Source organism: Sphaerodactylus townsendi, linkage group LG02, assembly GCF_021028975.2.
Source record: "Sphaerodactylus townsendi isolate TG3544 linkage group LG02, MPM_Stown_v2.3, whole genome shotgun sequence".
NCBI classification, from domain to species: domain Eukaryota; kingdom Metazoa; phylum Chordata; class Lepidosauria; order Squamata; family Sphaerodactylidae; genus Sphaerodactylus; species Sphaerodactylus townsendi.
In genome coordinates this window covers 131,600,996-131,623,499 of record NC_059426.1, presented here as the reverse complement: position 1 = coordinate 131,623,499, position 22,504 = coordinate 131,600,996, and the positions used below count along the sequence as shown (strand labels likewise).

General features: G+C 40.9%; 1 protein-coding gene across 1 annotated transcript in view; it reads right to left on the bottom strand.

Annotated features, from left to right (window-relative positions):
- The window catches only part of AQR (aquarius intron-binding spliceosomal factor), a 59,352-nt gene that overhangs the window by 25,498 nt on the left and 11,350 nt on the right, over positions 1–22,504 (bottom strand). Inside the window, exons 10-20 of the mRNA XM_048484362.1 lie at positions 21,413–21,477; positions 16,952–17,068; positions 12,739–12,852; positions 11,131–11,234; positions 10,423–10,525; positions 7,827–7,947; positions 7,001–7,142; positions 6,420–6,598; positions 5,099–5,266; positions 4,116–4,285; positions 691–932 (exon numbers count right to left, since the gene is read on the bottom strand). Coding sequence (XP_048340319.1) covers positions 691–932; positions 4,116–4,285; positions 5,099–5,266; positions 6,420–6,598; positions 7,001–7,142; positions 7,827–7,947; positions 10,423–10,525; positions 11,131–11,234; positions 12,739–12,852; positions 16,952–17,068; positions 21,413–21,477 — 1,525 coding nt within the window. The remainder of the gene's footprint in view (positions 1–690; positions 933–4,115; positions 4,286–5,098; positions 5,267–6,419; positions 6,599–7,000; positions 7,143–7,826; positions 7,948–10,422; positions 10,526–11,130; positions 11,235–12,738; positions 12,853–16,951; positions 17,069–21,412; positions 21,478–22,504) is intronic.

The window sequence follows — 22,504 nt, the reverse complement described above, 5'->3', positions numbered from 1 at the left end:
TGTTAATGACAGTCAGACAGTGGAAAGGAGGCATAAACTGAGATGACTGATAACCATGGGGATAATTTTAGAGAGTTGCCATTTGGTCTGCAGTAGAATGGCTGGATTCAAGTCCAATAGTCCCATAGAGACCAACAAAAATTTTGGGGTATAAGCTCTCGAGAGTCAAAGCTCCTTTTGTCATCTGGCGAAGGGTGCTCTGATTCTCAAAAGCCTATATCTTGAAAATTTTGCTAATTTCTAAGGTGCTACTGGACTCGAATCTAATTATTTTCAAAGGGTTAGTTCTAAGAAATAATCTGGGATTGGGAAATAGCTGTAAGTATAGGCTAAAACTGCTGGTAGTAGTGGGGTGGTTTTATCCATTCTGCTCAGAAAATTTGAACCCTCCCTACTACCTAAGGAGACTCCCTTCATCTGATGAACCACTTTAGTCCAAAGACAGTTTCTTTGACTGGAAGAAGACGTCCAACGTTGCTGAAAAGAGTGGTTGGATTCACCCCAACACCAATAAAGATATTAACAATGAATGTCTGGAACAGGGATACTCAAAAAAATACAGCAGCAGAGCCTGAATACAATTTAAACCGCAAAGAAGGAAAAAGCTTTGAAACACCACCGTGCGAGGCAGAAGATAATCTGTTCAGCACATGAACCACTCCTAGTTGAATACTGAGATTTTTCAGTCACCTGAATGGAGGGATCTGTAGCGCAGGATCGTCAACAGTTACTTTAATGCCATACCCAGGAAAGCTGGCTTTTAAATGATCAATAGAAAGGAAGGTATCATTAAAATCCAGGGAGGCAATTTGATTTGGCATTTTTGAATAATGAGCACTGCTTGGGTCTCCATAACCAAGGATGATGTCATGTAACCAGTCAGGAACCACACAGTCTGTGTTCATCAAATTCCGTATTGTCTCCAGAACAGCCTATAATAAAACAGAACATGAAAAATAGTATTAATCCCTCCCCCCCAACTTTATGCACAATCAGCACTAAATTCCATGAAGGATGCCAGCATTTCTCCTTTTTTTTAAAGGGTTCTTCCACAGGCAGGTGTTTGGTTTGGTCAGTTACTGTATTTTCTGTTGACATCAGCCCCACAAACCGCTTGTTCAGCAAAACAGCAGTATTTATGAACAGCCTATAATTACCAAACTATCCCACTAGCAAGAGAAAATTCAGTTCAGATGATAAAATTTGATGAGGGGGGCTCCTTATTTCATCTGCTGTGTTCTCTGAATTGCAGGGGAAGGAACATTGGTGAGAAAAATGGCTTTGCTTGAAACATACCTTCATCAACAAGTCATTTACAGGCAACACAGCAAGATGAATATTTTATAACCAAGGACAATGTAGACTTTGGGGCAATGGAGCAGAGCACCTGCTTTGAATGCAGAAGGTCCCAGGTTCAATACCTGGCATCTCCAGTTAAGACCTCTGATTAAAACCATATGAAGTTGCTGCCAGTAAATACAGTACTAACCTTGATAAGCAAGTGGTTTGACTCAGAATTATGGTAGCTTCGTGTATTCAGTACAAGCATTATTCAGGGTGTTTCTGGGCAGAGTGCAACACAAGAAGCAGTGAAAGCACAGGCAGGGAAAAGGGAGGTTGGGAATCAAATCTCATTTTCAAGACCCCTTGTAGCTCATGAAAATGAATTCAAAGTCCATCGAAACGTAAAAAAAGAACATGGGGTCTCTACGGTATGCCTCTCTGCCTGGAAAAATAACCTCAATTCAATCGTACAGTATCAGCTTTTAAACTCTGAATGTTATTTCTGCAGCCTTAATTCAGCTTCCAGGCCTTTTTTAATGGACTTCATGAAACCTTCCCTTAACACAATCATTTTGAATGGAGATGCAATTATATGCTTTTCTCTTTTGCACAGATAGAAAGTCTTTCCTCTTAACATAAATGTATTAGGTGGCCCACAGTGCAATCTTATTCAGAGTTACTCCAGTCTAAACCCACCGAAATTAATGGGCCTGGACTAGAGTAACTCTGCATAGGATTGCGCTGACAGCCTAGAGGAAAATAGGTGACCTAAAGATATCAGTGAGTTTCATGGCAAGCAGGGACTTGAACCAGAATCTGCCCAGGACCCGTCCAAGACTCTAACCACTACACCATTGTGACTCCTTTTAGGGAACCGATCAGCACCTTCTGCTCCCTCTAAGCTTCTTCATTTATGCTCAATAAAACAGATGCAACAAGGTGAAGCAAAAAACTACATCCCTCCAACATACAAAATCTAATTAACTTTCAAAAAGATCCATATCTAAATAGACTAACTGGTTTCTGTCGGTGGGATATTGTTTCAACAATTGTAGACTGCTGCGTGAAAAACAGTCTAAGCAGCACCAAGGGCATCCTTCATTGATCCAATCATATCTGAGTGGAATATCCACAAATACAAGTACTGCTTCAGAGCAGCAATTTATGTGAGTACAATGCTTGAGAAAAGTCGTAGGCGCTATGTTGGAACAGAAATCTCACTGAACTAAGGAGCAGTCAGAAGCAGCTTATGATACCTTGATCTGCTCCAAGGTTCAGCAAGTGAAAAGCAACCCCTTCCCCAAATCTCTGTGGAAATTGATCAAGGATTATCAGACATCTTCCCTTCCAGTGTTCTGGCTGATGGAAAAGACATGGGGAGGAGATACAGAGCAGACAGGAAGAACCTGTTTCCTAACAAGAATATTAGTTCACTAATAAGCCAGTTCAAAATTTTAATGCTAGCATGCTTGTATCTTAAAAAGCTATATCTGAAGGACATAACTTCATGGTCAAGGAAGGAAAAATATTTGAATAACCTTGGCCTTTACCTAGCCATGAATAAAGAGTTGTGATTATTTAGAACATCATGTTATTTGACATGCTTTTCTCACTATATAACAACATTTCATACTGTATTTATTTAACAAGTAACTAGTACAAAATGGAAAACTCCAAGATACTAACAGCTCTTTGCTATACTGGCCACAAGAATCATAAGGCAACAGAGCTGACCTACCACTGCAAAGTGCAGACGGTCATATTTTTGCTATCACATTATGTTTATGCTTCCTCCGCTGTCATGTTTGCTTAATTTAAAAGGCAACGTAAGATTTTCACATCTTTCTCCCTGCAGGCTCAGCAGAGAATCCAAGCTGTCTGCTATCTGCCTGATACACTACCAACATTTGTCATTAGGAAGACTGGCTTACCTTATTTTCTGTTATCTAAGCAAGGAGATACAGAGCAGACAGGAAGAACCTGTCTCCCAGCAAACAGCCAGCCTAAAAAGCAGGCTGAACCTGATCAATGGTTTTCACTTTACACATGAGAAAAATGGCCTATGGCTACATACAAATAAATTCATCCATTCATTCACATGCTAGAAATGTTAAATTACACGGCCAAATCATTTCTATATAATCTGGCTGTCCAGTTGTACTTTGCCGGCACACAACCTTTTAAAATTTGCTGTTTGGGTTTTCTGGGCTGGTAGCAATCCGCAGCCACAGAGCCCGAAAACCAAGCTGATTCTGGCCATGAAAACCTTTGACAAGACCATTTAAACATTTGAAGGAAAAAAAACCTTTACATTTTCAATACAGCACTGAGCTGTTTTTTAATCAGTTTATAAGGGTTTTGTTGAGAAAAAGCAAATCCAAGCACCCTTTGTTCTGATTAGTACAATAACATCATGACAAGTAGATCTTTGGGGGCAGATACTGTATTAAACCCCAGATACCTTGTAGTTTACCACCCTGATCCAAAGACACAATACATGCTTGGGATTCATGATACCCTGACCAACCATGGCCCAGAATTAATGCTGACTTGTCAAGATGTCCTCACACACTTTTAACAAATTTACCCAATACACAGAAGATTCCCAATACTGATTTTTTTTCCCTTGTTATCACATGGATTTACTTTTACTTTACGGAATAGATTTACTTTGGAACTGCAGTTTTCATCCTTCAAAGGTGTTATAAAGACAATTTAACACTCCAAAGGCAGAATTGACCACTGATTGACTTAATAAGTATTTGTGCATGCAAATATCAAATTTCAAGAAATGTCAAGCTTTTTAAATGCAGTTTTACACCATAACTTACTTTGAAGTTATTTTCCTTTGGCTTTCTTCTCATTATTATATTAAATGTCTCATAGACATCTTCCGTTTTATTCTGGATGGTATTGGTCATATCCTGTTGATACTGGTTAGGATCCAAAAACACTCTAAATGTTCTAGAGTCTCCTTTAAGTCTTGGCTTTGGTTCTGGTCCTGTCCACATTGAAAGACATTTTAAATGTTAAACAATAAAACAGAATATAAAGTAAAAGAGAGATTCAGGCTACAATCCAACATTCCACCTTGGATCTATACCCCACCTTTCTGTCCTGTAAGGAGACTCAAGGTGGCTTACAAGCTCCTTTACCTTCTTCTCCCCGCAACAGACACTTTGTGAGGCAGGTGGGGCTGAGAGAGTTCTGAAGAACTGTGACTAACCCAAGGTCACCCAGCAGGAATGCAGGAGTATGGAAACGAATCTGGTTTACCAGATAAGCCTCTGCCACTCAGGTGGAGGAGTGGGGAACCAAACCCTGTTGATACTGGTTAGGATCCAAAAACACTGTAAGTGCAGCCTGGTCAACCCCATGCCAGAGGAGAGTTTGGCCTGAAAATAAGACCCACATATTTTGGAATAAAAACATAGGAGATTTGACTAAACTGTGTGTGAGGGAGCATCTGGCTCCTCAGGGAAGACAGGAAGCCTCAGCATCCCTTTTGCCTGTGTTCCTTGGCTCTCCCCCTACTGTGATCCAGCTTACAAAGTGTAAGGCACAACCTGGGAAGCTGTCCAAGTTCCACCTTGCTGCTCTGGAGCAAAAACTTCCCATTTACTGCCTTGGACCAGCAAACCCAGAGGCTTCTGTGCTTACCTGTCCCAACTGTGATGCTAGAAAAAGGCATACATGTGCCCAAAATCTCCATTCTGTACCTCATGCCTGTGAAAGTAAACCATCAACGGCACAAACATAACACCATGCAGATGATACTCCCATGTTTCAACTAAAAATTTGAGAATGGTCATACCTTCTTCAATGACACGGCCTTTATCATCCAACATGCCCTGGATTTCACATCCTCTCACGTAGACTAGGCCAGTCTGATCAACAAACGGCTGTCTTCTGTCAAACTTTGTGCCATATAGTTGTGTGGGTCGGACAGTAATTAAAAAGCAAACATCGTGTTTGCGAAGGCCTGAATGAAAAAGAAGCATTTGTTAACTTGGATGATTCAGTAATACATAGCATTTTTAATGTACCTTCAAAATACAAGTAACTGAAGTCAGTGAAACCAAAGTACAGAAATGGATATCAAAAGACATTTACAGTTATACAATAAAAATCCTATTTGTATTTTAGATATGTGTACATTGCATTCCCATCAAGGTTGATTCCTAGCCAAAGAATCTTGGCGAGGAAAGCAACTTCTGTGGCTTTCAAATTTTAAAAGTTTCCAACTTTTAAACTGCCCCCTCTAGTCATCCCCTTGACTAGCCAACTGACTAGCAGCCATTATCATTGTTTAGCTCCATGCCATGAAAAGGCAGAGATAACATTACCTAAGCGTCAGGCATTTTCTGATGGATCCTATGCCCACAAGCAGCCAAGAAAGAGATGGAAGTATTTTAAGAATGCCTAACAAAAACAAGTAGCAAAGATCAGGCAGCAGCCCTACATAGATCTTCTACTGGAATGCCTTGCTAATCAGAAGGAGAGAATACATTCTAAGTTGTGTTTCTATTTTAATATTGGCTGATACTTTAAAGTGAGTAGTGGATAGTAATCACCAGCACAACAAATGGATGCTGCAAATAGCTTAACAGTTACAGCATCAGCATTGTGAAGGTGGATATTACTCTGATTCATGTGCAGGAAAATTTCTCACCCACCTTTAATCATGTTGTGATGACCTAGGCTAGACTGATCTCATCAGATCTTGGAAATGAATCAGGTCAGCCCCAGTTAGTACTTGGATGGGAAACTACCAAGGAGTTATAGACAGGCAATGGCAAACCACCTCCAAACATCTCTTGCCATGAAAACCCTAGAGTACCCATAAATTGGCTGCAACTTTGCAGGAAAAACAAACAAACAAACAAAAACCCCTAACAACTTGGATAGCTACCAATAGATAAATGGACACATTTAGCTCCACTTTTTCAAAAGGATGTAAACAGGTGCAGTCAAAATTCCGATCTGCATTAGTGTAAGCATTAGAATTCCCTATTTAAACAGAAGGGTTTAATGGACACATAGGACACTGAAACTGATAACGCTTCATATTTCTCTTAAGTAATGGGAGCACTGCTATTCGAGGTCATGATATCACATTTCTCTTATATACCTACCTTCCCATTCATCTTTGATGTTGTCTCTAACGTTCAAGTTAACTGTAACATCCGCTCGGACTCTCATAGGCCAGTTTTCCCCGATGTTGGGCTTCGCTACCTCTACCACCGTGAAAGAGACAATGGGCTGTGCCATCCGAGCCCATCCACCGAAGACAACACTGCCATATTCAGACTGCCTAAAGGCCAGGTTCAGATAAAAGATTATCACTTTAGCACTGGGATTTTTTTTACTCCCCAGGAAATATACCCCTTGTTAAAAACCGACCTTTGAAATAAACAGAAAATAGCTACAGAATCACAGCACTGAAATGGATGACATGCAATGTGGTTCCATCTCATGCCTAAAGGCAGGAATAGCCACCCCACACATGAAAGGAATGATACTCCTTCCCACAGGTTTTTCAGTCACTTTGAGTGAACAAAAACTTCTTAGTGGAGTACAAAGAATAGAAGAGTTAAGGGCAGCTTAATCCCAGCCAAAGTCTAACTGGTGGTTTTTCATCAAGCAGAATGGAAGGAAGAAAGGGGGGGAAAGCACAATTACATGGGATGGGGAGGGAGCCCGCAACTTCCATTACCAAGGTTTCATCCTACTGACGCTGTCTTCGATGTCCTGCCTGATCTCATAGGTAGATTCTAGGCGAAAGAGGTTGAAATTTCTCAAGAGGTAGTCATGAAGAGTCAGAAACTGTAAATTCAATTTGGGGAGGGCAAGGCAACCTGAAGAAGAAAAAGCAGGCATTTAATTCTCTCAAGTCCATCTCATAAAGATATTTTTCCTATGAACATTAGATACCCATGTGTACACACAGGCACACAGTGAGCTTTGATCCCCCACATTGATTTTCTATCACCCTGTAAAATAAGTCCAAAATTGCAGTGGCAACTGCTGCATAATTTTGTAGAGAAATCAGCAACACAGATTCACCATATCAGTTTCACCAAGGGCTTGCAACATGGTTTCAAATTTAATATACATGTTTTTTGCACATTAAGAAATATACGCAGTGCAATACAATGCTAAGGTTGCATTTGTACGTCAAACAAACTATCTGATCCCAAGTGAAAGTTTACCCCCTTCTCTCTCTGTTCTGAGTCTAGGGGACCTTGTGGATAAGGACCTTGGGTGCTTGTCAGGACCCTGAGTCAGTAGGCTCAGAATGCTACACCCAGTACCTGGAATGCTTAGCCACCATGTAATCCTGGTGAAGTATCCCAGTTACTTGGAAAGAAATTAACTACAGTTTCCTCAGGCATTCACTTCCTGTGTAAATGGAATAAACTGAATATTTTTTTTCGTCATTCTTGCAGTTCATGCAATGGGCCTGACAGTCAGGTTTGTTTGTGACTCCTAACTGGAGCCTGGAAGCATTTATAAATCTCAATGTCTATCATTAAACTTACCTTCTCCAGAATAATACTCAGTTGGAACAATGTTTTCATCCCAAATAATTTTTTCTGTAGGATACAGAGGCATCTGATTGAGCTGCTGTATCTGAGAAATTCGGCGTTCGTGCCGAGATACCTAGAAAAGAAAAAAGGTTTTATAATCTGCGCTAAAAAGAGCAACACATTTACAGAAGGATAACCAAGAATACTTTAGTTTTTTGCCAGCTGCTATTAAAGGTTCAAATGTAGTTACTATCCTATGGACTTGCATGCTCTTCCACTGATCTGCATTTTCCCCTCCTGTTCAGCTTCAGAGTTAACTTATGGCTTTAGATATGTATATGCTTTTCATTCACCACAGTATCAGCTGCAGTTTGCAAACCTAGCCATGTTTCTAATCATAGGTACAAATTATGTTTCGGCATTGATTATGGTAAGCCAAAGTGCCAGGGCAAGTGCAATTCTAATCACAAACAATTCAGAAACTGAAAAGGGGGGATGCTTATGCTAGAAGGGAGCTGGGGGGGGGGGGGGGAGAAGACATGTGCCTGTGGGGTGATCTCAAATACCCAACTACAACTAAATGGACAATCTGCAACAGACCACTTTGACATGCATACAAGGGTGAATGCCACAAGTTTGGTGAGTGCCCAAGTAGTTAAGACATAATCAGTAAATGTTGTCAGTCATCTGACTGTGAACATTGGCCTTCATTACTGTTTTTCCAAAAAGCAAGAGGATCTGTTTCTTTCAGGAGCATTTACAACATTCAACACATTTTGAATACTTAATGCAAAATGTATTTATCAGTGCACCCCCTTGCACACCCTCCCCAACTTCAGACATGCCCTGTGCTCAGCAGCATGCTGCAGGTGACAAGGTTCCTGGACACAGCTTAGACAGTGCAAATTACCCTTGGGAGAGGGAGACTGAATCAAAGCAAACTCTATTTTAACAGCCCACTGAAGTCATTGGAACAGGGGTTGAGAAGGAACTTGGAGAACATGGCAGAAGTCCAGTGATGTATTAGCAACATTGCAAAGAGATTCAGCTGCCAACTGAACCAGCGCTTCATGGTCACATTTTCACACAATAGTTAGCATGACCTCCTAGTAACACACCACGTGAAGTTCAAATACGGCATCCTGACCAGATGCCTGTGCCAGAATGGGCACCTCTCATCCACAAGAGGGGAAGTTGACTCAACAGAGAGCCTCATAAATTAAAGGTCTGAATTGTCAGATGTGTGGCCAACTAAAACAAAATCCAAAGAGGTTAAAACTAGATTAAAAATAGATTAATAATTTGGAGACAAAACGAGCACCACCTATATAAATGGATTGTGATAAATTTGATTGGTTGGCCACTGTATGAAAAGAATGCTGGAACAGATGAGCTTTCTGTCTGATCCAGAATGGCTTTTCTTACGTTCTTACAAAATCATTGCAGTTTCAGTGAGTCACTGGGAAATATAATGAGTGGGAGATCTCTACATGTTCTTCGAAGCCTTCACTGAATTAAGATACAAAACAGCAAAATACAAAAGAACGCAGTCACTGAAAAAAATTACAATGGCCCCAAGGAATTTAATCCTGTCTCATTCTCAAAAGGCTGTTTAAGCATTAAGAGATTTTAATAAATGCATCAACATAATAGAATTAAATACATAATACAACCTAACCCAGAACAGCAAATATCTTCCCTTACACAATCCCATTACAGCTAATAAATGGAACCCAGAGGAGTAGCATTATGGGGTGCAACGGGTAGGTAGGGAAGAGAGGGAATCAGGCTTCGTGGGGGAATATCCTTTTGTCAGCATAAATCCTCCGGGTTATTCAAATTCATATGTTTAATCCATGAGAAACAACAACATGCATGTAAAGCTTTCCTGCTTAATGCGCCATGCTATTTCTTTCTTCCATACAAATCAGCTGACATTTTTGGTCACTCCGCTATTCCAGTGGCCCTAATGATCTGTTTGTTAATTTTTTGCTTGAAGACAAAGCTTTTCGTATCTCACATATAGTGGCAAAGTTCCTTCAGACTGCTACCAGAATATGATATTTTAGGGTCCCCGGTGGTATGGGTTGTTAATAATGTTAGATGGGGTATACATTAGGCTACAGAATGGGAAAGTCACCATCTATGCTTGTTATGTCTATCTCAGTTGATTATACATGCTGCTATGATTATTGTTGCCTTATAGCTTATGATGTTATGATTATTGATGTTCTTGTTGTTTATAATGCTATGTTTATAATATGTTTATTGATCCTCTGTTTATTGATGTTTTGTTGCTTGATGTTATGATTACTGATGTTTGCTATTATGCTGTTGTTGTTCACCGCCCTGAGCCCTTCGGGGGAGGGAGGGCGGTATACAAATCAAATAATACAATACAATACAATACAATACAATACAATAAAGAGTCCCTTTAATAGTAACCTTATAAACATATGTGTAAACTATCCAGAGCTATAAGCTGGGATTCTATAACACACACACATTTTTTTTCATTCATTTCTCGCCTAATCTGTTAATTTAGTATTACAGCAGAAATAAAAAAAATAAAAAACTTGTTCAAGTCAAAAGAGGTACCATAATTTACCAATAGTTCCAGTAGAAATTCTTTTTCATAGCTTGTATCTTCCCCTTCACGTAGGGCTAGCAGTAAGCAGAGATATGATGCCACCTGGTGGAGTGTGTCAGGACTGAACAATAAAGCAGAAGTATCGAGAGTCAGGCAGAAAAAGATGACCCAACTGGACCTTCATCAGTACTGTCCCCCTCAAAAAGGAAAAGGCCCAGGAACAATTTGCTTGAATTCCTAGCCATAACTTTAATTTAGATACCAGCACATCAAGAGGAATATAACATGCCTGCCATTTGTATTTAGATCATCCTTTTTTCACCAAACAACTTATTTTAGCAAAAAAAGATCCCAAACATGAGAGTAATGCGTTGAAAGGAGTCTGATACCAGGGGTTTTGTTTCTAGAAGCTGCTATGTAACACCCCTCCCCCGCCCCCCCAAAAAACCCCTGTGCTTTTAAAAACTGCTAGGGAGCTAATATTTGGAAATTGTACACTAGCGATTCCCTCCTCCTGATTTTCATTAGCTGTCGCCATTAAGGATGAAAGACCAAAAATCTTCATTTCAAACAAGGTATTTCATATAATTTCCAAGCCCTTTGATTTTTTTTTTTAAAAAGATGCTGAACCCCAACTGTTACTCAAAAAAATCTTCAAAACTTACTCTACCTATTACAGCATCTACAAGAAAGTACAAAATGTTATCAACTGGTGCAAAAACTCACCATAAAGGCCCAAAAAGTTTTACCAGTGAGTCCCGTGTATCAATGGCTGACACATTTGAGAGGGCAAAATTGTAAAGCTCAGGAAAATGGGCAAACGCTGCTCTCTAGAAATCAAACAAGAACCAAATATTATACTTACTCTAGGATGCATTCATTTAACATAAATATGTCCTGCCTTTAACCCAGAGTGTTCACACTCTCATTTAACATGCCAAGCCACATGCAGCATGGGGCAGTTTCCAATACTGAATGTAGACCTTTTTTTAAGTCAAGTAACAACCGACTTATGGTGACCCCTTAGGGTTTTCAAAAAGAGACATTCGGAGGTGATTTGCCATTGCCTGCTGACATAACACAACCCCAGCATTCTGTGGGGAAGTTCGCTGTGTGTGTGTGGAGAAACAGATCAAAGAGATGTTAGAACTGGGAGTGACCATTCCATTTGAGATGCCCCCATTGTTCTAGTCAAGAAACTAGATGGCATGGTGCAATTTTGTGTGTATTATAGAAAACTGAATGAAATTACTCAGGACAGATACCCTAGGTCTCAGATGAACTCTTAGACACAGTGGGGAGAGCGCATAAACTACGTTTATTAATACTTTTTACCTATCAAGGATTTTTTGGCAAACTGGGTTGGCACTAGTCGAAACAGTCTTTATTACACACATGGTGATTAATAAAGCCTGCGGACCTCAGTTTCTTTGAGTTCTTTGAGTCACCAGATGAAAATTACTTGCTCCCAAATAAGTGAGCACTGCAATCTTCTTCAACACAAGAAGTAACCAACAGTCAAGGATGAACCAGTAAACCATAATGCTTCAACAAGGGGCATGCCAAAAGGGGTGTGTGCATACGTGTGCATGCATGCTGAACTTCCAAATTAAGGAGACTCAATTCAAATTGTAACACAAAAATGGTCCATGTTTTGTGACAAATGTTTGTGTATCTGTTACTCCCTGGGGGTGGGGAGGAATTACGTAAGATTTCAGCGGATATTCAAGTCACGTTCTACAGTTGTGCAACATTTCTGCTTTGGATTTTAACCTTGCCTGAGAGCCCATAACCATTCATTTTTATTTGTGCAATCTTCAGCATTGCAGGATGCAGACCATGCTGAGCCCTTGCATAGTAGGCTGTGTGCTTGAAGCCCAATGTGCAAATGTCAAGTGCAAGTTTGGCCCTAGAATAATCCCAGTTCCCCATTCTACACATGGATTGATCACCGACACAGGATTACACAATACATTCAGTAACCAAGGTAATACTTGTAACAGTCACAGTCTTCTGGATGACCATGGACTGATGAACTGTGCTTGTTCATAGTAATAAGCAGAATCAAGTACAGAAGAGACATTATTTCTAGGTTTACAAATGAAGCCATGGTCTTTTTCAAGTTAGTCATCACCTCTTATCTGAATACTCAATCTAAAGATAATAAATTTAATGTGATAGTGTGAAGTGTGATACAGAAAGAAATAAAAACAGAATTTGATCCCAGGACAAGAAAAAATGTTTTGCAATTACTATAAAATAGTTTTAACGAAAAGATACACTATGTGAAATGGTGATAAAAATTTAACTGCTGAAACAGAGGGCATTACCTACCTGGAGGGAAGTAATTCTGTCATAGTGAATTGTCGTCATCTCATTCTCTGTCAACGCATTTCCAGTCTGGTCATTAATTTCAAAGCCAGTGTAGAATTTTAGCATGTCTAAAAGCTGAAATAAATTCATGACAAACTAGGTTACATTTTTTAAAGGATAAAAGTGCTGTTGTGTTATCCTATGATAAGTAGTAAACATTATGGGAGGATTGACACTATCTAGGTTTTAATATTCTCTTATCAGACAAACAGTGTCTATACTTGTAAAGGTAGTAATTGGAGAAATAGATTCCCTTTTGAGTTATTAAAAAAGAATAACAGTCCAATAAACTTTCCTGATTTATTTCAGGCACAATTCAAACTTCTTACCTTTAAGACTCTAAATCATGGGTCACCAACATTTTTGAGCTCACAGACACACCTGGAATTCTGACAGAGCATCATGGCACCAAAATGGCTGCCACAAAACAGTTGCCACAGAAGCTGGAGCCAGTCACAAAATGACTGCCACAGCTGAACTTAAGCAACACAGTCTACATCCTTGTTCTGTAGTGGATGCTGCTGCCAAAGCATTTAAAAAAACTCTGCATACCCTACACTCCATCAGAAGCCTTGATGGGCAAAAGCCCCACATGACCCTACCTACTTCCAAAGAACAGTTGGCGAGCACCAGAAAATGTTTTGGTGGGCACACTGGGGACTCCTACCCTAAGTGGCTCGGGCCCAGGATATTTCAATACTATCTGCTGCACCATCCAGGCTACACCAGTTAAGTCCTTTCTCCAAAGCCCTGCTCTATACACCCCATATCTGCACAGGAAGACAGGATAAATACCACAGAGAGTGCTTTTTCAACAGTGACTCCTGACAATTGGAAAGCCCTTCCCTTTGAGGCTCACCTGGCATCTAATTAAAGTTGATGGAACCCTCCAGTTAAAAGTCTGGGGAAAGAGACATGTTTTAGCCTGGCGCTTAGAAGAAATAAATTAGATGCCAGGTGAGCATTAGATGACATTTTTTTATTACCTCAGGTTGTTCTAAAAGCTGTTCCAAGGAATACAATTTTATGCAGCTGAATACTGATTTTATGCAGCCCAAATTGTGTTCCTAGCAGCTTGGTTTTATAATTTTATGTTGTATTGTTTTTACATTGTAAGTGGTCTTAAATAGGTCTCTGGAGAGGCAGCATGGTTTTAGTTATTTTACTTGTATATGATAGGTATTGTGCTGTACACCGCCCAGAGCCCTCCGGGGATGGGGCGGTATAATAAATTGAAACATAAATAAATAAATAAAATAGTGTCAAGTGGCTGTCAGTCATGGCTGGGCTCTGGCTAGGGCACACAACCAACTCTGCCACAATCTGCTCAATGCTGCTGTAGTGGCCATAGCACGGAGGGGCTGACTGCCCCTATGCTGACCACTCATGCATCAGAGGTGGAAAAGGCATTGCATTCTGGCTGACTGTAGTCTGAGCAAGTATGAAGTAGAAAGGAGCGCTTCTTGGGTGACTCCCTGCCATTGATGTAGCTCTTTCAACAGCAGTGCAATCGAGCAGCCCCATAGGAGAAATCCATAGCCTGTTTTTCTGCCACCTGTTTTTGCTTAGGTGTAGGTATAGTGGCAGAGCACGAAGCAATCTGCTGTCACAGCTTTTACTGTGTTGACTGTTGATATAACTGAAGGAGGTATCCCATAGTTCAAGACATAAGAAAAGGGCCTGGAAAGTACTTTGGCCCCAAATTGTTTCCACAATTACTGTCAGTGGCTTTGAAAGAAAATGACAACTTTCCAGTTCAGTATCTTATTCTGTTTTATAGCTGCCTTCAAATGAATTGGGCAGATTTTATATATCTTGTACTTATTAATATATTTGAGAGAGAGATCCTCAAATGGCTCAAGGAGATGATAGGATATTTATTACTGTCTGAATGCTACATGAATTTTGCTAGAACATTTAAAAGGAACTGGGAAAGATACAAATGTGACCTCAACTCTTAAGCAACTAAAAAGTGCAGAATCACCTCATATCTCTCATTGGCTTAAAAAGACTTCTGCATGCTAAAGACTAAACTAAACTATTACTGGAAAATCACTTAGCCTCAAACTAATAAATTCTGTTATCCATGTGTATTATCTATTGAGATTTAAGAAAAGGGTGTAAGTCTGCGTGGAATGACACTGTTACTTGGGGGTGGGGTGGGGGAGCTAATCAGGAAGCACCCTGCAGTTCTAGCACAATGCATGCAGTATGTGCAGCAACCTCTTAGACTATCTCCCCACTTCCCAAACTAATGTAATACGCAGTAGCTCTTGATTGGTGTTATCAGATAAGAACATATTTCTGTACATAAAAATACAAATATATTTCTCCATTAGTTACACACAAGCAATTCCTGAAAGCATACTTAACTCTTTATAAAAGGTGCACAACCAAGCTGAAGAAATTTTGCTTAGCCAAATTTATTTTATGCACAAAGCCAGGCTTCTTCTTCGCACAGTTCACAAAAAAGGCTTGTAGCAGGGCAACTGTAGCTGCAGTGTGCTGCCACCCTATGTCAGGCGATTCTCGTGAGGTACTGAATCACCTGACAAGGGTCAAGAGCAAGAAGTGTCCTAACAGAAAGCAAGACTGAATCATCATTATCTTTCCCTGGGCTTCTGGGATAAAGCCTGCAGGGGAAGAACCACTGCTGGTGGGATGGCCACCAGGTCAATATATGGAAGAACTACTGCTATTCAGGATTTACTCGCAGTTGAACGGACTGACCTAGCATATATTATGGAGATATGGATGGATGAGGCTGGGGATGTAAATCTTCCCAGCTCTGTCCCCTAAGTTTCTCTTTACTTCAGGAAGCTAGTGTTGGTATATTGTCCATCATGGTCCCCAGCCATATTTCTTACTGAGCTAGCTAACCTTTCCCATGGGGTTCAAGATTTCTGGCCAGTCTCTAGTCTTCCATTCTTGGACAAAGCGTTAGAGAAGGTGGTTGCTTCTCAGCTCCAGGGACTCTTGAAGAGATTGAAATGGGTCTTTAGAAAATCAGTCTAGCTTCAGGATAGAATTTGGGATACAGACTGCTTTGGTTTCCTTTATGACATCTACTGAGTAACAGACAGGGGATCCTCTTAGTTTTGCTGATTCTGTCAGCAGCCTTTGATCGTATCGACCATAGTATCCTACTGAGCAGCCTTCTGGCACTGGGACCATAATATGGTGTTTGAGTCCTATTTGGGGAGAAGGGGTTGTTAGAAAGTAGTACTGGGGGCTTCTTGCTGTGTCCCAAGGCTTTTAGTATCAACATGAAGACACCACAAGAAGTCATCAGATGGTATGGGCTGAGTGAAATCAATATGCAGATGATACCCAGAATGACCTTTGAAAACAGGTGGATGCAATGGCTCAGAGTGCTTTTGCTAAGCTTCGGCTTGTGCTTCAATTGTACCCATTCCTGGTTCTAATCTAGCCACAGCAGTCCATTCCTTAGTTACCTCTAGACTAGACTACTGCATGCATACATCCAGACTGGACTACCACAATGAATGCTACTTAGGCTACCCTTGAAGAGTATCCAGAGGTTTCAGCTAGTACAGAATGCTGCAGCTAGACCCTGGTTGGAGTCAACTAATGTGAGAATGTGATTCTGATACTACACCAATTACACTGGCTTCCAATCCACTTTGAGTCCAATTCAAGGTGTTGGTTTTGCCCTTTGAAGCCCTATGTGGTCTGGGATCAGGGCATCTCCCATATGTTCCTGGCCAGGATTTAAGATTGTGGAGAGAGGCCCTCCTGATTGTTCTACTTCATCAAAGCAGTTAATCAAATGGGCACACAAGAGAGGGCCCTTTTAGCTGCTCCCACTCAAATATGGAACAACTTCCCCAGGGAAGTACGCCTAGTCCCCTCGAATTCAATCTTCAGGAGGCTACTGAAAACAGTTTTATTTAAGACTGCAGTTGACTAATGGAGTTTTTATTTACTGACAATCCTAATCAGATTTTAAATTGTGGTCTTTTATGTGTTTTATAGCTGTTGTATTTATAAGGAAGCCACCTTGAGTTCTGCAAGGTAGAAGAACAGCTAATAAATGCTTCAAATAATAATGACAATCACCAGCCATCACTTTTCATTTGTGACAGGTAATAAATGTAGCATTCCATTGGCTAGCTACTCAGAAAAGCCTTTGTGAAACAGCAGCAAATCTCACCTGGCAGAACAGATGACCCTCCTTGTCTCTTTTGGCCAGACTGGACAAGTAACAATGAACAACTAGGTGGGAATCATCTAAGACAGTATTAAACCATCGCCGGGTTGGAAGCAGGGCCTAGAATAAACAACAACACATTATAAACAACTCAATACATGGTACGTAAGGTTTTGCTAACAACTAGAAGGTTGGCTAGATTCAGTGCTTCATAAAAAGCTGATAGGGAATAGTAGCCATAAGGCTCAAGTGATCTCACTCCTTCCACTAGCAAACTTGATAGTCTTGCTCCTATCAGTCGAAAAGCAAAATGGTGGAGAAAAGGAGATAGTCAGGAACACTTGCTTGCTCAAGGCCCTAAAGCAGTGATGGCAAACCTTTTCGAGACCGAGTGCCCAAATTGCAACCCAAAACCCACTTATTTATCGTGAAGTGCCAACACGGTAATTTAACCTGAATATTGAGGTTTTAGTTTAGAAAAAATGGTTGGCTCTAAGGCGCGCATTACTCTGGAGTAAGCTTGGTGAAGCAACCGTGCTACACTTCGAATGGGTGAATCATGACCCTAGGAGGGTTTACTCAGAAGCAAGCCCCATTGCCAGCAACCGAGCTTACTCCCAGGTAAAGGATCGTGCCCAGGCTAGCCTAGATATGTGTGTGTGTGTTTGTGTGGGTGATTTTCCACCCCCCACATGACGAACTCAGTGCACATGTGCCCACAGAAAGAGTGCCACCTCTGGCACCCATGCCATAGGTTCGCCACCACTGCCCTAAAGCTTATAATATACCGCAGTGGACAACTAAAATCAGGAGACATAGAGTCCTAACACCCCTCCTTCCCATATAGTTCCTACAATGCTAAATTACACATACCCAAGTAATAAATAATTTTTCCTATTAATAGAGCAGAGCTCCTAGCTGCTGATACGGTTTCACATAAAGATGTTGGTAGACTGTATATCCTTCCACCAAAGAACAAAGCATGCCAGATCTTCTTTGTTGCAGAATACTCCACCTGGGTCCTAGTGCCTACTTAGCCCTGCTTCCCCCATCCATTTGAACATTTGATGGTAGTCTTTCAATGAACTATAAATGCTCTTGTATCAAAGGACCACCATGTTCAAAAATGCACAAAATAGTGGTTTTGTCAAAAATGAATGATAATTCTCATATTCATTGGGACTATATTCTAATGCAGAAGTTTTCTCAACCACTGCCCCTCAACATCTTCATGCGAAACAGAGTATAGTAGTAGGAATGAAGGGGTGTGGGATTGCATACTCATGAGAGATACAGTCCCTGTCTTTGTGTCACAAAACTGGGAGTGGTTAAAAAAAAGCTCTCCTTCACTTTATGATGAAGTTCAAGATGAGACAAGCTAGACTGATGAGGATCAGGACTATGTGAGCAGAGTAGTACTGGCCTAGTCCCAGTGTTTAGCAGGTTTTATTGTACAGGGAAAGGGGGAGAATTTCCTGATCATTTGTCTTCCCAGCAATTCCTTTGCAGGCTTACGAGTTGTTTGCTCTATTTATCATTCCTGAAGCAACTCACAAACAAAGAATTGTTGAAAACACATTTAAAGGCATTCTATGCCCAATAGGTTCATAATCCAATTTAGGCAGACAATAAAATACGAGCAATAAAACTAGCAACTGAAGGGCCAAGAATAAGCTTTAAAATGTTCTTTTTAAACAAGAAAAAAGAACGAGAAATAACAATCAATTAGAAAAAGAACTCATAAACAAAACACAATAAAGTTAAGAAGTGAAATAAACCAAAATTAGATATGAAAGGTAAGTGCTACAGAAAGAATACATTTGAATCCAAGTCACAAAATCTGAATGAGAAAAGGGAAAGCAGAAAAAAAAGTGTTCCCCCTGGCACGAAGTAAAATAAGGTAGGCACAGGGCAAAGCAGAGACAATAGGCTTAATGTGAGAATAGGGAAGGCCACCAAGAATCCCTTTGGAAAGCTGCAAGAGAATGAACTACTAAAGTATGAATTAACAGTAAATGACAAACAAAAATTCAGCGGCTGAAAACATTCAACTTAGTATCAACTAGCAATGCCCTGACCTGGATGGTCCAGGCTACCCAACTCATCAGATTTTGGAAGCTAAGCAGTATTTGGATGGGAGGTCACCAAGGAATCCCAGACTCACTACACAGAGGCAAGCAATGGCAAACCATCCCTGAATGACTCTTGCCTTAAAAATCCTACAGTATCCCATAAGCCAGCTGTGACTTGATGGTACTTTCTACAACCTCAGTAATAGCTACAGAGCTGATCGAGAAAGTACACATTTCCTTTCCATGCAAAAATATAGTATTGCCGATAGACAAATGAACTAGTCAGAGAATATGCATGACGTTCAACCTATTCACATCACTGCTAAGCAGTGAAATGCCTCAGTCTAGACTCAATCATAATATAACTGTAACCTAATATGAAACACTAAAACGCCCCGGAGGGGGACAAAAGGGACCAGAAGTATATGGTAAGATGGTCTGCTCAGTTGGGACAAGTTGGAGAAGAACAAATGTAATGGCTTTTTATAGCCGATTTCTGGTTTGCCACTTCCAATCAGCCCAAGAGGCTTCAGAACCAATCTGAACTCTTTTAACTCTCCTGTAATGCCCTCAGCACAGAAAGAGCCAACATGAAATGTTCTGCTGCTTGGCATTTTGGCAAAGATCCAGCAGTGTCCCAGTTGAATGCTTAGAATGCCCTCTCTCTGGGGACAGACTCCTGCAGTTCACAGTGGGTGAGTTTAATGATACCAACTGCAGCACTCCCCAGATATGCAGAGTTTCAGCCCCGCCAAAAATACCGAGATGTATCGTACGCATATGAAAGATTAAAGCATCCATGTATTGTGCCCCACTGCTTCTCTACAATAGGTGCCACAGTCATCTTTTTCACAGACTTCTTGGAGCTGAAATAATTTAAAATAAAAAAGGCCATTCATGTGTGAAACCAACCCTGCCAATTACTGATGCATGAAGTAGTTCCTTTAGTATTCAAAACAGCAGTTTTGGTGAAATCCGGAAGAATACTGCTAGGATCAGTGTTTGAAACAAACCATTGTTGTAAGAACACTGTGAAGGCTGCTACTCACAATACAGTCGCCACAGGAAGGCTGCCTGCATTGGGTGCCTGTTCCATGCAGCGGTCCTGGTGACAACACAGAGGCCAGCTACAATGTGAGGGTTAACCTGCAAGGCAAACTAGCTTCCTGCCAGCAGCAACCTTTGCATGGAGGTCGCTTCAACGCAGCATCCACAGCCTATGAAGTGGCTCTCCCTGTATGCCAACCCCCAAAGACCAGAAGTTACTATTTCACAATACCACAGGACTGTGGCTTATATGAGGGCTGTAAGAAAATGGACTTGTTCCCATGGGTGCTTTTATCAATGGAAGAGGGCTGTAATTGACAGTGTTGTTTATTGGGTGTGTTTTGTTCATGCTGTGCTGTTTTCTAAAATCTGTAACTATATTGTTTACAATATGTCACGTCATACTATTTTAGCACACTGTTCCCTAACTTTGTAATCCAGTGTCGTAGGTAGACACTCGCCAAAGCCAGAAGCAATCCACAGTCAAACCAGCAGTTTAAGGCACACCAGGATATAAAATACGGACGGGTATAGCAAAGCCAAGTCAGAACTACAAACTGAGGTCAAAACAGGGATTAAGCTACAGAATGAAGATTAGTGTCTTCACACAATGTTGCTGCCACACCACAGCTTGGTTTCCAGCCTCTTCTATAGTAAGTACCACACCCACCAAGGTAAATTCTACACAGCTGCTTTGCCCTGTGCCTACCCACTTGGCTCCAGAGAACACTTGCTATTGAGACCAGCTCACACCAGAGCTGCTAATCTGCTGTTGCTTCTCCTCTCTTGTAAACTTTGCTATCTCCCATGTTTGACTCCTCATCTGAGGAGTCCCTAGCCATGCTGGGCTGGGTCATATCATCCAGTCTTTGCACTGTTTATCGCATACCTTACACTATTTCTATTGCATTGTTTTAAAATTTCGTAATCCTCCATGAGTCTCAGTGCATTGGCAGTCCGGCATCACATTGCCACGTTGCTCCCCAACACCAGCATAAATGTCCCTGAGCCAGTGTAAATGTCCCTTACCCTGGCACAAGTGGCATTTACACCAGCAACAGGGTCTCACCACCTCTAAAGCAGTTTGCCCCCCTCCCTAGGATTGTACAGAAAGTGGTCCAAATCCCGGTCGTGAACAATCATCAGTTATTTTAATATAAATTACCTGACAATACTATAAAAGCCTCACTGCATCACTCTTATGATAATCTGCATCACTCTGGGTGATAATTTCATTGGTTAACAATCATATTTCTATGTGCAGCATTAGACACTGGAACAGCACTTATTCTGAACAGCACTTATTCTCGCATTATGAAAGTACAAACGACTAGATTTGCCTTACCTCTAGATCTATCATGAGTTCAATGAATCTTTCGCAGTAGTGAACTTTATCCATAGACAAGGAGCCTAAAAACAAACACAGATAACTTGAAAACTAGCCCTGAAATGAATGAATGCCACAATACTACCAAGGAAGATTTTTATAACGTTAACAGTAATTTAATATCAGGCCAAGCATCATCAATCCAAACAACAACTCTATTGAGATTCTCAGAAGCTGCTGTATTTTTCTCTCACCTGGGAGAGATGTACTGTTGCAGATACTTACAAACAACTACCCCACAATATTTAAATTTGAAGCTAAGTACTACTTGTTTTTTTCCCAACTTGATGGTGAGCTCAGTAGCAGCTTTCTGGGAATACAGAAGTAATCTAAACAACTAAAATGCTGAAACACGCCTCATTAGATAACCTATAAATACTTAGTTTGCGCTGATCAGTGTCTCAAAGCTACCTCAGGCTGGAAAATTTCATACAGTGTAATACAAAAGCAGTCCACAAATGACCATCATATTCAAAATTCAAGTTTAATGTATTTCAGAACAGAAACAGTTGTTCATTAGGGAAGCTGTGCATACTGAAAACATGCAGTCTCTGGGACAAAAGCATTAAACAAAACATAATGCTGGCTCCTCACACAGCAGAACTCCTGTATTTAGATCCTGGGTCTCTAACTAGTGTGTATACTGGGGGCTAGGACGTGAAAAGTTTCTGCTCTCAGAAAGGATCTCTATTCAGGCAGAAAGCAGTGGGTTGCTCCCACTCCAATCTCAATGCCCTGGGCAAAGGTTACACAGGTGTGCTCTTAGGCAACATGCTATGGAAAAGGATTCTAGGATGATCATCAGGTGTCCCACGAGCTCTGAAGCCAGACAGGCTTCTGGGGACTCAGAAGAGATTTTGGGCCACTGTACAGAGATCACCAGCTGCTGCAAAAAAGGACTCTAGGGAAACCAGACCCAGGTCCCAGGAACTCTGAGGTCCTTGTGCTAGGGTCTCCAAGTAGGGCTAGATGGCTGTCAGATTACAGAACTTTGGAAGGGCCAGAGAGGCATTCTGACAGTTCTTTGGACATAGTGCCAAGCTCTCCATA